The sequence below is a fragment of the Kogia breviceps genome, chromosome 4 (assembly GCF_026419965.1).
Source record: "Kogia breviceps isolate mKogBre1 chromosome 4, mKogBre1 haplotype 1, whole genome shotgun sequence".
In the NCBI taxonomy this organism is placed as follows: Eukaryota; Metazoa; Chordata; class Mammalia; order Artiodactyla; family Physeteridae; genus Kogia; species Kogia breviceps.
The window spans coordinates 35,776,680-35,794,610 of NC_081313.1; the positions used below are offsets into that span (position 1 = coordinate 35,776,680).

Consider the following 17,931-nt stretch of genomic DNA (forward strand, 5'->3'; position numbering starts at 1 on the left):
AGAAAGTTTGAGTCAGTGTACTTTATTGGGCACACTATGTTCCTTAAAACCCTTTCCTTCCCTCCCTTTATTTGAGTCGCTCTAATAGAGTGCCAGCCAGGTACTGTGGGAACTGATAAATAAGACACAGTTCCTATTCTCTAGTCGCTCCCAGTTTGGAGAGCACAGTCTTCAGCCAGTTACTATGATGCAGTGCATCGTAAGGAGGAGGAGCATAAAGAAAGAGTTCTGGGAGCATGGAAGATTTTCCCGTGATCGCATTTTAGTAGTTATTCCTCTTCTGTAGAATTACATTATGGACAAGTACAGCTGATCCTGTTTTGTTAAGCATGTATACAATAAAGATAATTTTCATGGTTCATAGGGAAGAACCAAAAGGCTGGTAGGCTTTGCATTTTGAAATTCTGGATATTCTTCATGTAATGATGGATTGTTGATGAGCTTTGGCCCTTAGTTCCTGGAAATTGCTGGTCATGGGCAACCAATGTCTGATATAATTAACTTTAAACCATACTTTGAAAATTAGCCAGTTGCATGGGCCAGAATTGTTGTAAATTCACATTGACTCATCAGCCTGCACATATATATTGCCACAAATTTAGTGTGTTGTCATTTCTCTCAAAACATTGGCGTTCTCTCATAATAGCCTGGCATGTGTTTCTTTCCAACTTTAGATTCTTAAAGTTTACTATAACAAATTATTATGCAAGCAGATATAAAGTGATCTGTCCTTTGGGATATTCAGCATAACATGTTAAGTTAGCTTTATGATTATTTACCCTTCACAACTAGCTCAACAGAAACATTGTCTTTATGCAGTCTGCAGCAAATCAAATATTACAATAATAACAAATACATTTGGAAGTCTTTAATTTCTAATTTGGACCAAGACACCTCAGTTAAAGCATAAAGATGATTGCCAGATAGATTAATTTAAAGATAAGCAAAGGCAGTATTAAAAACAAATAAAAATTTTTTAAAATTACTGGAATCAAGGAGGGATACAGAATTGAAATACAAAAGTAAATCACAAAGTGTGTATTGGTTTACTCAGCTAAAACAGAATCTCTAGTTCATGGAATTTTAGGACTGGAAAGGGAGTTTGTGGTAGGCTGAATAATGGCCCCAAAGATACCCACCTCCGAAGCTCCCAAACCTGTGAATATGTTACCTTCTATGGCAAAAGAAACTGTAGATTCAGTGAAGATTCTGAGCTGGAGAGATGATTCTGAATTGTTTGGGTGGGCCCATGTGATCACTAGGGTTCTTACAAGAGCGAGGAAGGAGGGTCAGAATCAGAGAAGGAGGTGTGACAATGGAAGCTGAAGTCAGAGTGATGTAGCCTCAAGCCACGGAATGGGGGCCTCCAGAAGCTGGAAAAGGCAAGGGACAGATTTTTCTCCTAGAGCCTCTAAGAGAAATGTAGCCCTGCCGACACCTTGATTTTTAGCACAGAGAAACTGATTTTGGATGTCAGACCTCTATAATCAGTTTGTGTTGTTTTAAGCTGCTAAAATTGTGGTGATTTGCTATATCAGCAATAGGAAGCTAGTACAGACCCTAAATGTCATGTAGCACAGAGACTCTTAGTCTTTCTTAAGCCTCACCAGTCAGGTTTTGGGGAGAGGAAGGGAGCTGGGGGAAACAGGAAGCACTTGTTGATGCTCAGAAGGATTGGGAGATTAGGAGAAATTTTTGGTGTCCAAGATTTACTATGAAGATCTCAAAAGAGCACATTCATTGCAGTTAGTAGTATAGGACTGAGGTAGAGCAATGTCTTGCAGTTGTTCTGGGAATCCTCAGTTCCACCAAAGCTGCTGCTCTCTCTTACTAGTAGCTTTTATTCCTCCTCTTCCTCCCATAAATGAAGAGCTGTCTCAGCTATCATAACTGCCTTGACTATATCCACTGCCAGCCGACCATCCTTTACATTTATTTGTGAAATCCCCTTGAATCCATTTTGTACTGAATTGGTGGTTTGTATGTCAGCTCAGATTAATGAACCTGTCTCTGCCTGATACACAGAAAAGAAGCCTGAAACTTTCCCTAACTAGGAAATTTGTTCTAAATTGTTGACGGAAAGTATTTTTTTTAAGTTAATTGCAACTCTTTCTTTTGCATTTGAAGACTGTTCTCTTTTCTTCTGTTTAATGAAAATGAGGACTATTTGGTCAACTTCTCTTTTATTTGGTCTGCTTGAAAATCAGTTTTGCCTTTTTTTTCTAGCCAGTTTATCTTTTTTCACTTAGAGGATGTTATTTTCTAAGTTGTTAGGTATTTTGTGTTTCTCTTGAACCTTATCCAAGTGCCCTCTGATCCTTTTAAGCTGCAACTCCCTGAATGAAATCTAGTTATTTAGTTTTATCACTGGATCTAGTCAGTGGTAGAAGATAGAGTACCTTTTCCTGACGTGCGAAAACAACCCTGCATTAATTTTGAATGTTGACTTGAAATTGACAGTTGAAATACAGATTGACATTAACTTTGAATACAAATCAGCTGATTAATGCAATTTGATATGTTAACTATATTACTAAGAACCTCCATAAAGTGAAATGACCTTTTCAAACTAGAATTTTTGACTTTAAGATGTGTTCTTTTGGAAATTATTTTGTTTCATCATTATTAAAAAATAATGACACATGAGGGTCCCCGAATTTAATTATAGAATCTCTGCCTTTGATGGGGCACATTCTTTGTGCCTTTAGTTCTTTCACTTGATATTTACTTGTTTTGTGTTTGTTTTTGTAGGTCCTTTTCTTCTCTTATGTTTCCCACGTAGAGAAGTTCCTTTAGCATTTGTTGTAGAGCTGGTTTGGTGGTGCTGAATTCCCTTAGCTTTTGCTTGTCTGTAAAGCTTTTGATTTCTCATGGAATCTGAATGAGATCCTTGCTGGGTAGAGTAATCTTAGTTGTAGGTTCTTCCCTTCCATCACTTTAAGTATATCATGCCACTCCCTTCTGGCTTGTAGAGTTTCTGCTGAGAAATCAGCTGTTAACCTTATGGGAGTTCCCTTGTATGTTATTTGTCATTTTTCCCTTGCTGCTTTCAACATTTTTTCTTTGTCTTTAATTTTTGCCAATTTGATTACTATGTGTCTCGGCATGTTTCTCCTTGGTTTTATCCTGTATGGGACTCTCTGTGCTTCCTGGACTTGGGTGGCTAGTTCCTTTCCCGTGTTAGGAAAGTTTTCAACTATAATCTCTTCAAATATTTTCTCAGGTCCTTTCTGTCTCTCTTCTCCTTCTGGGACCCCCATAATGTGAATGTTGTTGCATTTAATATTATCCTAGAGGTCTCTTAGGCTGTCTTCATTTCTTTTCATTCTTTTTTCTTTGTTCTGTTCCACAGCAGTGAATTCCACCATTCTGTTTTCCAGGTTACTTATCCGTTCTTCTGCCTCAGTTATTCTGCTATTGATTCCTTCTAGTGTAGTTTTCATTTCAGTTATTGTATTGTTCATCTCTGTTTGTTTGTTCTTTAATTCTTCTAGGTCTTTGTTAAACATTTCTTGCATCTTCTCGATCTTTGCCTCCATTCTTTTTCTGAGGTCCTGGATCATCTTCACTATCATTATTCTGAATTCTTTTTCTGGAAGGTTGCCTATCTCCACTTCATTTAGTTGTTTTTCTGCAGTTTTATCTTATTCCTTCATTTGGTACATAGTCCTCTGCCTTTTCATCTTGTCTGTCTTTCTGTGAATGTGGTTTTCGTTTCACAAGCTGCAGGATGGCAGTTCTTCTGCTTTCTGCCCTCTGGTGGATGAGGCTATACGTAGAGGCTTGTGCAGGTTTCCTCATGGGAGGGACTCGTGGTGGGTAGAGCTGGCTGTTGCTCCCACTTGATATTTAAAGAACATAAAGTTAAAATATTCTGTACACCAAATGTTTTGTGTATAACAAACACTGCCTTAAAATACACAATAAATTAGTTTCAATTTAAGTTCTTCTTGGCTGAGATTTGTTTTGTTAATCTTGGTAATTTATTTTATTAGGTATTATAAGGAACTATTAGCTGGGGAGAAAAAGAAATACAGACTCTGTCCACTTAACCAAATGCCCATTGAGCAAAGTATCCAGATGTACTAACAACTACTTATTATTGATCAGTTTCAATAAAGTAGCTGTCAGAGAAAGCACTGAAAGTCTTTACTGATTTTTTTTTTTCCTTTCTCTGTTGAGCTCTCTTTAAGACCTTGCAAAATCCTCTCCTCATTCAAGCTTTACTCCTTAGATTGAGCATGTGCTGCTGCTGATTTTTATCTGAACCAAACTTTATTATGATGGTGGTAAAATGGTGGTTTTATAACCCCAGTACATTTATCAGTTGATGGTCTACCACTATAGGGGAGAGCGTTCCCACCCTTCCTTCCTTCCTTCCTTCCTTTCTTCCTTTCCTTATTGACTTATGAATCTGTTATCGGTCTTGACTCATGTATTCCCACTTTCCACAGTGGGTTATAATCCATGACTATCCTTATTTATTTTGATGTTCATATTACTTTATACACCTTAGCGTCATACATGCCTTTAAAGACACATGTCCATGTCATTCTTTCATGTGCATTTATTTTGCTTTGTGCTCTGCCTTCTTTCTCACTTTTTGTAAGGATTACACAAATTCAGTCTTTCCTCTTTTTAAAAATTCAATTGTTTATTACATATAAGTGAGCTTTACCTTCTCTGAGTCTGTTATTGTCTTTTTCTTACTGCTTCTGTTATTTCCTGTGAACCTAAGGGATTGTTCATCCCTCCCCATCATTGAAGAAAGGTTTAAAGGTCCTGAACTGGAGACTGTGATGCTTGTTTACAAAATCAAGCACCTCTGAAACTTCATTCATCATCCCTTTTCTTTTTCTACATTCATGTAATCAGCAGGCGTAGGAGTATATTTTTGTTATTTCAATATACTGCATTTTTCTATTTTTTATATTCATGCTTAAAATTCTATATTATTGTTAAAATATTAAAATGACATTCATGTTCAGGATTGAGGGTTGGTATTAATAACTACCATTTAATGAACATATAGTTTGGTGCCTGGAAAAATTATTTTTTCAAATGTTTTATCTTATTGCCATTGTAAAGGTATTAACATTTTAAAGTTGACATCTCAACCCAAGAGCCTGTGTAACATTTTGGAAATGCTTTCTCTGAGGCAGTTTGAAAATAGCTGCAGTAGTGCTGAATATAGTTTGTATTACTACATGAAGAGTATGAACATGAATTGTCAGTATTTTGCCTCATTACTTTTGTTTTCAGGAGTGATTAAAAACCCTGGTTTGGAACAGACAATGACATTAGGATAGCAATGTCTAGCCCCCCCCCCCCCAAATCTTGTTTTTAGAGAACATTTAAAAATTTTTACTCAACTGTTGAACTGTTACATTTCCAAAAAATGATTAATTTTATTTATTTATTAATTTTATTCTCACCAAAATAAAGTAGTAAATCAACTATATTTCAATTAAAAAAATAAAACTGTAGGCAGCCCACTGAGGGAAGAGATGATAAATGCCTTTTAAAAGAGTCTTACATATACACACCACTATATATAAAATAGAAAACTAATAAGGACCTACTGTATAGCACAGGGAATTCTACTCAGTACTCTGTAATGGCCTGTTTGGGGAAAGAATCTAAAAAAGAGTGGAGGGACTTCCCTGGTGGCGCAGTGGTTAAGAATCTGCCTGCCAGTGCAGGGGACACAGTTTCGAGCCCTGGTCCAGGAAGATCCCACATGCTGCGGAGCAGCTAAGCCCGTGAGCCAGAACTACTGAGCCTGTGCTCTAGAGCCCATGAGCCACAACTGCTGAGCCCGTGTGCTACAACTACTGTAGCCCATGCACCTAGAGCCCGTGCTCCGCAACAAGAGAAGCTACCGCAATGAGAAGACCGTGCACTGCAACAAAGAGTAACCCCCGCTCATCACAACTAGAGAAAGCCCACACGCAGCAACGAAGACCCAATGCAGCCAAAAATAAATATAAATAAATTAAAAAATAAAAAAATAAAAAAGAGTGGATATATATATATGTATAACTGATTCACTTTGCTGTACAGCAGAAACTAAGACAACATTTTAAATCAACTATGCTCCAATAAAAAAATTTTAAAAGTCTTAGATTATTAATAGTCCATTCTATACAGTTCATTCTACCTCCTACCTCTAGTAATTTTTCAGAACCTACTTCCCCAGCATTTAAGATGTGCTGGTAAATGTTTTGCATTGTCGCAGGTACTTTGTGTACTAAGAGACATTTTTTTCTCCTATGTCCATGCAAATACTTAATTAAATTAAAAAATTTATAGCTTATAGTATTGTTTGAAACTTTCTGGGTGCTCAGTTTTTCTCAACACTGTAAATTGGATTCTTAGAACTCCTTATTTCACCCATTCAAGCAGAAATAAATAGGTATTTCTCAAACCTCTTCTACAGAGTTTAATATAGTCCTTGGCATGATGTGGACTTGTAATAACAGCTGGTTAGTACTCTATGGGAAAATTGAGAGAGAGGGAGCTATTAAGTAACTTACTGAACGTCATGTAACTAGTTAACTTGAGCTACTAACTAAACAAAAATACCTCTTACATGCTTGACTATACTGCCTATATTGTATAGCAGTGAAAAGACTCTTGAGGCAGAAAGACCCGAGTTCGACTTACAGGTTAGCTATACTAAAAAAGTTGTGCAAATTGTATAGCATATCTCAAAGAGTCAGTATTAGCCATTATGCCAAAATATATGCCAGCAGCCCCTCTTATATATATTCTTGCTCTCTTTTTTAAGGTACAGGAATGTAGCTCTAAAGCCCAGTTTATTTAATTAAGTCCTGGATTTGAATCAGCTGCTCTAAATTCTAATTCTTGATGGAGATTATTAAAGATGATTAAGGATAGAATGAAATAATATATAAAAAATTTGTAAATTATATCACAATATAAAAGCATGAAGTATTAATTTATTTTAAATGAAGTTAATTTTTTCCCACCATAAAATTGTTCATTCTCATAGAAAATTTGGAAAACATTTTTAAATAGAGGAGAAGTAAAATGATTATCTGTTGTACAACCACCTAGAGATAACTGTTTTGTTTCCTTTTAGCCCTGAGTTTCTGTTTTTTAAACATAAGTTGATTATTTAGGAACTGCAGTGGTCCCAGAATGAAGATTATATAAAAGAGAATTTGAGAGACTTCCCTGATTGTGCAGTGGTTAAGAATCCGCCTGCCAGTGCAGGGGACATGGGTTTGATCCCTGGTCCAGGAAGATCCCACATGCCGTGGAGCAACTAAGCCTGTGCACCACAACTACTGAGCCTGTGCTCTAGAGCCCGCGAACCACAACTACTGAGCCCAGACACCACAAGTACTGAAGCCCACTCTCTCTAGGGCCTGTGTGCCGCAACTGCTGAGCCCACGTGCTGCGTTTAGTGAAGCCCTTGTGCCTAGAGCCCATGCTCTGCAGCAAGAATAGCCACTGCAATGAGAAGCCCACACACCGCAATGAAGAGTAGCCCCAGCTCTCCGCAACTAGAGAAAGCCCACACGTAGCAATGAAGACCCAGGGCGGCCAAAAATAAATTAAAAAAAAAATTGATTAAAGAGAACCTGTCATTTGATATCTTGTTTTCCAATTACGAGCTCCCCAGTAATTTAGGGTCTTCGTTATCAGATTATCTTCATTTTCTTCATTTAAATATGTAGAAAACCATATATCAGTTATTTGGACAATATAAATAGCCATTTTATAGCTCTTTTTCAGGTCTGCTTTGGGGAAGGGTCAATTCCTATGCTTTTTTATTTTACTTATTTATTTATTTATTTATTTTTGTGGTACGCGGGCCTCTCACTGTCGCGGCCTCTCCCGTTGCGGAGCACAGGCTCCGGACGCGCAGGTTCACCGGCCATGGCTCACGGGCCCAGCCGCTCCGCGGCTTGTGGGATCTTCCCGGACCGTGGCACGAACCCATGACCGCTGCATCAGCAGGCGGATTCTCAACCACTGCGCCATCAGGGAAGCCCCCCCCTATGCTTTTTTAATCTGTTCCTAACAGGGACTGTGTTATGAGTGGGGAGGCCTGGCTTGGCAGCAGTTCCTGTGAAAAGTAACAGGGCATCTTTTTTTTTTTTTTTGCAGTATAACTGCTTTACAATGGTGTGTTAGTTTCTGCTGTACAGCAAAGTGAGTCAGGCACACGTATACATATATCCCTTCTTCCTTGGATTTCTTTCCCAATTAGGTCACCACAGAGCACTGAGTAGAGTTCCAATAGGGCATCTTAAATAACTGTCAGTGATAAAAACCAGCAGTGTGGTGTGGTAGCTGTCACAGACTTAGGCTTCTGAAAGGGGCCTGAGGGTATGACTTTCTTGCTGTGCCTTGTGCATCTAGATCATATCCAGCATATTGTATTTACGGTGGGGGACTGAGGTTTGAGCTGGACAGTGACAATATAGGAACAAGTGACTAGGACAGCAGTGAGTCTAGAAGTCCTGTCAGTCATTGAACAGTTGAAAGAATTGAAGATGTTTGCTTAATAGGCATCCTAGGTTAGCTCAGAGGAATCCACATGTGAAAGAGGGAGTAGACCCTCAAACTACAGACCTTGGAAAGCAATGAGTGGGAGATTCTTTTTGGTTTAATATAACGAGCATGTGTGTGTGTGATATGAGATATATATATACATATATATATATATATAGTTATTGGGATTTTCTAGTAATGGAATAGAGCTAGAATGGAGTTAGTTTCTGGTCACTGAAGGTATTTAAGCTGAGGTTGGATGGATCCCTCCCTAGAGGTAGTATAAAATGCATTTCTTCACTGGATTCATTCATTCATTCACTCACTCACTCACTTTTTATTTGGTCCTGCCTGTGTGCCAGGGACTGTGCCCAGTGCTGAGGAGACAGAGATCAGTACTGTGGGCAAGGGGTTGGATTACATGACTTCACAGATCCCATTACGGCTGTGGTTGAATGACATTGCTTGATGCTTCAGTTTCTTTTGCCTTAATAAAAGAGCGGATATCTGATTTGTGTATTACCCTGCCTTTTAAACACTCCAGCATGTTACTATCACATTTCTTCTGTGATGTGGAGTAATGCTTCATATTACTCACTGAAAGTAGGCCTTTAACTTATGTGCATGACAGTTGTTTTTCATGGCAAACGTTTAATTCCATGCTGACTTCAGAAAGATTCAAAAATTATCATAAAGTATCATGAGAGAACATAATGCTTATTAAATGTAAGGTGATATTATTAATGTTGTTCGGAGTTCACTGAACTTAAAACATATATGGAAGAGTCAGGTTCTAAAGTCACACTTATTTTTCTGTGAGGAGTTGCAGTTTGTATATACTGAGGCCTTGAATCTCCAAACCTTACTATTTGTAGATTGACCGTATATCTAGACGAATTCTATTCCTGCTTGTAGAGATCAGATAGTACCAGGAGAAGCAGAGGTGCCAAGAACAAAGTGTGCAGATTTGGAGGTGAAATTGGGGTCTCTGTACATTTCGGCGCATCAAGTAAGGCCAGCTGTTCATTTGTTTCATATCTAGGTTTGGAATTCACCCAGTTGCAGGCCGGATGCCTGGTCAGCTTAATGTGCTGCTGGCTGAGGCTGGGGTGCCATATGATATTGTGTTGGAGATGGATGAGATCAACCATGATTTCCCAGGTAAGTGATGGGGATAATGGTAAAGTTTAGGTGTTCTTAGTATGAATAGAGTGATGCCAGTCTTAGGGCATAAATTGTGGGATTACTGAAGACCTACTAGTCAGATGAAGAGTAACCTGTTCCTAGTAAGTATGCAGTCGAAATTAAATAAGCAAAAGACAATACTGAAAAAGGTGCAACAGATTTGTAAGCAGCATGGGTAGTTTTCTCCCTCTGAGAAGATCTGAAGGATGGTGAAAATATTGGGAGGCTGTGCAGTGGACTGCATTGCAGAGAGATTTGGAATAGACCTGGCTTTGGAATCCAGGTCCTGAGTCTCATTTGCTTGTGGCCTTAAACTAGGTACTCAACCTCAGGTTCCTCATTTATAAAATTGCTTCTGCTGATGATTTAGTGTCTGATTCTTGCCAGTGTCTGAGATTTTACTGGTTTGCAGTTGTACCAACTCATGCAGTAAGTAGTTTTCTGTTTTCTTTAAAGTTCTAGGACTTTACTAGATAAGGTGTTGGACTTTGTAGCTGTCACTGGGTAGATGTTGAATGCTAATGACATTTGGCCCAAGATCATGTTTGTTAAAATTAAACCAGTTCCCTCTGGCACGTATCCACTGTAAATTTAAAAAGTACTGTTTATTAGAGAAAAATAATGAAATTGTATGTATGTCTAGATTCACATGATATTTTTGGCAGAGTTCTAAGGTACCTTATATTATGATCCTTAAAGAGGGAATTTAGACCATTTTAATTTTATGCCCCCTTTCAGATTTTACTGTTGCTAAATTATGTGTGAAACCTGCCAGTTCCAGGAATTATGGACACAGCTTTAATATAGTACAGACTCTTAGACCATTTTCTTTTAGACATCGAATTGCATATTAAGTAGTCATTTTAAAAGTTGAAAATGGAATGCAGATCTTTTTTTTTTTAACATCTTTATTGGAGTATAACTGCTTTACAATGGTGTGTTAGTTGCTGCTATATAACAAAGTGAATCAGCTACACATATACATATATCCCCATATCTCCTCCCTCTTGCATCTCCCTCCCACCCTCCCTATCCCACCCCTCTAGGTGGACACAAAGAACCGAGCTGATCTCCCTGTGCTATGTAGCTGCTTCCCACTAGCTATCTATTTTACATTTGGTAGGATATATATATATGTCCATGCCACTCTTTCACTTCGTCCTCACTTACCTTTCCCACTCCCCGTGTCCTCAAGTCCATTCCTTATGTTTGCGTCTTTATTCCTGTCCTGCCCCTAGGTTCTTCAGAACCTTTTTTTTTTTTTTTTTAGATTTCATGTATATGTGTTAGCATACAGTATTTGTTTTTCTCTTTCTGACTGACTTCACTCTGTATGACAGACTCTAGGTCCATCCACCTCACTACAAATAACTCAATTTCATTTCTTTTTATGGCTGAGTAATATTCCATTGTATATATGTGCCACATCTTTTTTATCCATGTCACAAAGAAAGAAAACTACAGACCAATATCACTGATGAACATAGATGCAAAAATCCTCAACAAAATACTAGCAGACAGAATCCAACAACACATTAAAAGGATCGTACACCATGATCAAGTGTGATTTATCCCAGGAATGCGAGAATTCTTCAGTATATGCAAATCAATCAATGTGATACACCATATTAACAAATTGAAGGAGGAAAAACCATATGATCATCTTAATAGATGCAGAAAAAGCTTTTGACAAAATTCAACACCCACTTATGGGAATGCAGATCTTTAATGTTACTGGCAAGATCATTTTGGGATCGTAAAAGAGCTATAAAGTCAGATTAGGTAGATCCATTGAGGGGAGGGAAAGCATAATAATAATGCAAGCTCCAGTTAGGGTACTCAGGTTCAGATGGAGGACCTATTGCTTTTAAGCTGTGTGACATTGGCTAAGTTACTGAACCTCTCTGATAAAGCTGTTTGTACAGTGCCTGGCACAAGTGTTTGTCCTATAAATATTAGCTTCTGTTGTTGTTGTTATAAACTCAGGTCACCATAATTTGCCTGAAAGTAAAAGTGACCCTTTTAATTTTTATATTTTCTTTTATTATGTAGACACTGATTTGGTCCTTGTAATTGGAGCTAATGACACTGTTAATTCAGCGGCTCAAGAAGACCCCAACTCTATTATTGCAGGCATGCCAGTCCTCGAGGTCTGGAAATCAAAGCAGGTAAAGTTTCAGACTTGTGTTTCATTCTAATAATTAAAGGTCTCTTAAAATACATACACAGAACTTTCCTTGGTCACTTGATGAGAAATGATGATGCCTTTTAGGAGTCTCAGGAGTTAGAGTAGATTTAGGGTCCAGCTCTCTATATCTAGCTTCTGTCTGTTCTGTGGTCACCAGAGAACCTGAGTGAATGCCCTGATCTCGATTAGAACTAAAAGAGATTATCTGGATGGATTAGCACAATCTGTAACCACAGCTGAAAAAGGACCTGTGAGCTTTTGGGATGAGTCTGGCTCAGTTCCAGGCCGAGTCCAGTGAAGCAAAGGGCTTCCCTCCAGGACAGTGAGTCAGTATCATCACCTTCACGTATGAAGATGAGCACATTTTTTTATTTACTTTTTTTGAAAGGGAATTTGTATGTTATGGAGTGTGCAGAAGAAAGGTGATTTAGAAAACCAAACAGTGACATGGAAGGAAGCAAGCCCTGCTCACAGCACATTGCTTCTGAAAAGGCTAATTTCTACATTGTAGAGAATGCAAACACTTATAAATTTTCCTCTGCCCTGACTGTGGGCAAGTCTCTTTACCACTCTCAAGTCATATCTGCATTTTAAGAATCATTATAATGTAACGTATATTTTCCCTTTAATTTGTCTCTCTTTATTGTAAATGTGTGAGTTTTAAACATAGTATTTGTGGTGAGTGAGTAGATATGCATTTGTTCATGTGTATATGGACAGTTGCATTGATCACCAATATTTGAGTTTGTAGGGTACATTACTGTATTAATGGTATATGGAACATGAATAAATTTGCTCTGCTTCCATTTTTGAATAGACTGCGTGTCCTAAAAGACCATAGAAAGGCTTTTCATTTCATGAAGAATTGACTTGATATTCAACAGGACAGCAACATCCACAATCCGTGTAATTGTAAATGTCTAGCACACATCAGTATTAGAGATGGATGGACTCACCCCTTCATTTTTCTTCGTGGAAGCATTCTATTAGTCATTAGCTCTGTTCTGTGACACACTAGATTGCTCTTTGGGCTCTTGTCTTATATCCTTTCTTTCTGATATCCTTTACTTTAAAGCAATGGACTAAGAATCATACCATTTTCCCACTCAACTACATTTATCTTAGGATGGATAGTAGAAGCTTATGCACTAAATTTGTTCTCTTTAGCCCATTCAGAGAAAGATGCTTATTTTTCTGACTAGAAAATGTTATACATAGTCTTTATAGAGAAAAGCACTGAGAAAAAAAATCACTTATCAGATATATTATTGTTAACATGACCTTTTCTCTAATGGATATAAGAGTATGGGCACATTTAAAGAATTAAAGTTAATACAAAGTAAGCATGCATTTAAAACTACTCCTTGTGTATTTTAAGTCTTTGTAGTAAAGAGTTAGTAGTGGTACCTGCTTTGTTCAAAGTCAGGGCAGGGCAATATTTGTTTGTCGAAGAAGTCCTGGCCAGGTCTGTTAAATACACAGTCTCACTTAATCTTTGGTTCTTAGGTCATTGTTATGAAGAGGTCGTTAGGTGTTGGCTATGCTGCAGTGGACAATCCAATCTTCTACAAACCTAACACAGCCATGCTTCTAGGCGATGCCAAGAAGACGTGTGATGCCCTGCAGGCGAAAGTTAGAGAATCCTACCAGAAGTAAAACATAAAGATCAAGCTGTTGTCTAACAAAGCCACCTCTTCACTTGTGGGAACAGGCAAATAAATTATTAACATATACAGCTGATACACATCTATATCAGAGCTCTTGAAAGAAAAGGAACACCCTGAAGAAAGCAAAGCAAATACAGGGAAAATTTTCAAGAGCAGCAGTCCCTCAATTTTAAAAAAGTATTGACAAGTCTAAATGTCTTCCTGTGCATATTTTTTGTGTTATGAATTCCAAAAGTATTTTACACAAGGAGAAGGAACAGCCTCATTTTAGATATAATCCATTTGGATTTTCCTCAATAGTCAGCAGTGTTTTAAGAAATTAAGTCTTTATGATTTTTTAGGACTTACATTATACATAGATTTGAAAAAATCTGATGCAGTGTAAACATTACAGCCACCTGCATTTATGTTTTTTCAACAAATGTGACTAATTTGAAACTTTAATCAACTCTTGAACTGTCCTCTTACCATTTAACCATAATCTGAATTAAACATATCAAATTAGTTTCAATTTTTAAAACTGTACTTCTGATTCTATATTTCAGGGGTGTATTTTCTCACTTCTATTTTAATACATTAAAGGACTAGATAATCTTTCAGAGATGCTGGAAACAAATCATTTGCTTTGTATGTTTCATTAGAACACCAATGAAACATATAATTTGAAATCAGTATTAGTTGTATTTTTTAAACCCCATTTCCAATTGGAGATCTCTCTAATTTCAATCAATTTATAATGTGTAGTACTGTATTAAGTGCACTTGAATGGAATTCAACTATTTGACTAATAAAATGAGTTCATCTTGTTTGCTTAGTGATGTAGCAATTGTCTCTGGTGACGAAAGGCTAAAATCAAGTAATTCTGCCTGTTATTAATATCTGAGGAAGATTTTCTACCATGAAATAGATGAGATTAATCTGTCTTAACTGCTTGGAAGAATACTTTTTTTCCCAAATCAGAGTGTGTTTTAAGGTGTTATGTAAATGATAACATTTGAGAGAAGTGGTGGCACTTTTTAGCTACCTCTTTGTTTAAGCGCCAGTAAAGATTATGTCTTTTTAGCACCAGTAAAGATTATGTCTTTTGCAGTAATAGTGTAGATTTTCTTCATGACTTTGCCATTATGCCAAAAGCTCTGTATAGATTGAATGTGTGAAGAATATTTGAAATATCTATCTCTATATGTAATTAATTTGGCATTAAGTTTCTTGAAACAATTATTAACATGTAAAAAGTATCTCTAAATCAGAAAAAGGAATAACTGGTGTGAAATTTTTTACTATAATACTCATGTTTATTGAGTTTAAAACTCATAGTATTTGTTGGTTTGGTAATCAATTTCTTTTTTGCTGTGCCTGAGATTAAGATCTGTTTGTGTGTGCATGTGTTTTAAATCAGGAAAGACTCCTTTTTAATTTTTAAGCGGTAAATGCAATTTGTTAATGGATCACAGGTCATTTGTAACCTCAAGACTGAATTATATCATGAAAGTTCTATTAGAAGAAAGTAAATAGTATCTTGAGTCATGCCCTTTTCCTTTTCTCAAAGTAGTTGTAGGTATATCTCGGAAGCAGCAACTTGGATTTTTTTTTTGAGATAATTCCTGCATTCAATTTAAATTAAAATAATTATACTTGGATTTATTAATTTATTTCCATCATTTATAGTAAATATTTTTCTGTATTTTAAAAATTTAGGATGATCTCATTTCTTTGATACTTGCTAATCCTTTGTCATTCAGTTGTGTTAATGAAAATTCATGCTCTGGTTGGTTTTATTTTACTTTATTGTTTAAGTGATTTAAGGGATTTTTGTATATTTAATTTCTTAAAGTAATACTCCAAAAGATTGTTGATCTTGGGTTATTAATTATGGCGAGGTCTAAAAGCAACAAAAATAATTTTTGTTCATCTTATTTTATTATTCCTCCCTTTCTGATAAGTCATATAACCGGTAAATATGACTTATTTTTATTCTGTATTGATCTGTTGTTCACTATGTCTTTTTGAAATTCAACTAGAAATAATTTTTTTAAAATCCATTATACCCTACAGTCTGTTACCAAAAAAAAAGAATTAGGCAGTAAAGTGCTAACATTGATTTGTCTTTTTGGCCTTATTAACCATCCTTTATTTTCTCATGTTTGTCTTAATTTGGGAGTTTGTGTTTTAGTTACGCATCCAACTAAGGAATAGTATATAGTAAATGTATAAGTTTTTATACATTCTATCTATCTATTGATTTATCTATCTAACTTTGGACAGTTTTCTGGTACATAAATCTCTTTATCATTCTATATACTCTTCTTTCTAGGGTTGTAATAGAGAGACTAATAGGACTAATCTGTTCATGCAGTAGACTTTCAGTTTTTCCTGAGCCAGTGAATATTAGTTAAGTATCTGGTAATGAATCTGGAAGGTGAGCCTTGGCCTTTCTGATTCCATTTAAGTCATTACCCTCACTTTCAGATTTTACTGTTTTCCTGTCCAACACAAATATGGGATATATTATGTATCATTCAGCTTTAGGGTTTAATTCAATTTATCTGATCCCAAAACCTTAGTCTGTATAATTAATAACTTATAACCCATATGTTCATCTGACTTGGAGGCAAATTTTCTAGTCCCCTAAGGGATAAATCTTGTTAATTAAAGCATTTTAGTACTGGAAAGTTGGACAGCTCTTTTGTATAGATAGGGGAGAATAGTTCAGATATCTAATTTATAGCTCTTGCCAGGTTTTTTTTTTTTTTTTTTGCGGTCCGTGGGCCTCTCACTGTTGTGGCCTCTCCTGTTGCGGAGCACAGACTCCGGACGCGCAGGCTCAGCGGCCATGGCTCACGCACGGGTCCAACCGCTCCGTGACATGTGGGATCTTCCTAGACCGGGGCACGAACCCGTGTCCCCCACATCGGCAGGCGGACTCTTAACCACTGCGCCACCAGGGAAGCCCATCTTGCCAGTTTTTGAGAGTCTTTGCCAACAGATATTACTGGGGCAGAATGGTTAAAAAACAAAAACAAACCCAAACCCAAAACTTCACTCCAGTGGCAGCAACTTTCATAATTCAGCTGCTCTTTAGATTCTCAAGGGAAAGAAGAATTAGGTTAATTAACAAGGAGAAAAAAAAAAAACCTTTGTTAAGTGAAATTTTTAAAGTGTTGATTTACTAAGGCAGCAAAAATAGTAACATTTGAATTTCAAAGCACTCAAGATTGCTGTTCTTAAACTCTTATTTCTTAGATTTATGTATTGGGCTGAGGAATTGAACTATTTTCTTCACTATTTAAGTAATTATAGACATTTAACATGGTATGTACTGTAAGTCTGGATGGAGATCTTTTGGATGCTGGTAAAATAGTGATATAGATGATGAGACAGTAATTAGAATGACCAATATTTGAAACTGTTACATATAATGATTAAGATAGTGGTAGGAAAAAACAGTTGGATCATAGTAGATAATTCATTTGGGGGAAGAGTGGAAAACCATATTGGATCTCGGTCATGTTGATTGTCAAAGCATATGACTGCCTTGTTCTATACGAAATATTTGTACTTCATATTCTTGCCAAAGATTACAACCTTGAACTCTGCTTATCAGTTCTTTCCAAAAGCCATTTGTGAAGAATAATACTAATGGAAAGATTGCTTAAGTGATATGGAGTCCAGTTTAACCATGGATATTTCAAATTTCACTCATAGACCAACTTCTTCAGAGAACTGGGTGCTTGGGCTGCATTGTCTGGGTCACTGTGAATAACAAAGACATGAAGGCACTGGAATGGAGAGGGTGCTGGTGAGTTCAGGGGGGACTCCGTGTGGCAGCAGTGGACTGGCAGGGACCAGAAGTGGTTGTCACGGACTTTGAGAAGAATTGAGGGGATGTGGATTTGGAGTATGCAGGTGACACCTGAGGCGATGGTGGCTAGTTCCTTCCCCTCGCATCGGAGAGAAGTGAAAAGGGAAGTGAGAAATCAGCAGGGGGCCAAGGGTGCTCCTGTTTCCTCTACTATAAAGATGGAAGAGGAATAGCTAATAAACTTTTTCTCATTCTCCTTCCTGTTGCATTTGGGAAGATGAAAAACAGCAGCAATGTGATCTGATGTATGGGATAGTAAAAACCCATGGAATGAATCATTTAGGAATTGAAATAAGGCCATTCTTTCCCCCATCCTCCTACTTTGTTTTTGGTTTACAGTAGGAAAAGCAGAACTTGGAAACTTCTACAGTAAGGTATAGGACTACATTTAGCCTGTGAACTTTGATTTAAACCAGTCCTTTCCTGGAACGATTTTCCAAATGCCAATGAGTTGCTATCCACCAGCCTTGGTTTTTTTTCTTGCTTCTTTCTCCCAGTTAGGG

General features: G+C 37.1%; 1 protein-coding gene across 5 annotated transcripts in view; it reads left to right on the forward strand.

Moving 5' to 3' along the window:
- Positions 1-15,083, forward strand: part of NNT (nicotinamide nucleotide transhydrogenase) — a 93,148-nt gene extending 78,065 nt beyond the window's left edge. For all 5 annotated transcript variants that reach the window (XM_059060879.2, XM_059060877.2, XM_059060878.2 and 2 more), the window contains 3 exons: positions 9,569-9,687; positions 11,764-11,879; positions 13,406-15,083. In XM_059060879.2, coding sequence (XP_058916862.1) covers positions 9,569-9,687; positions 11,764-11,879; positions 13,406-13,555 — 385 coding nt within the window. In that variant the 3' untranslated portion in view covers positions 13,556-15,083. The remainder of the gene's footprint in view (positions 1-9,568; positions 9,688-11,763; positions 11,880-13,405) is intronic.
- The last annotated feature ends 2,848 nt before the right edge of the window (positions 15,084-17,931 follow it).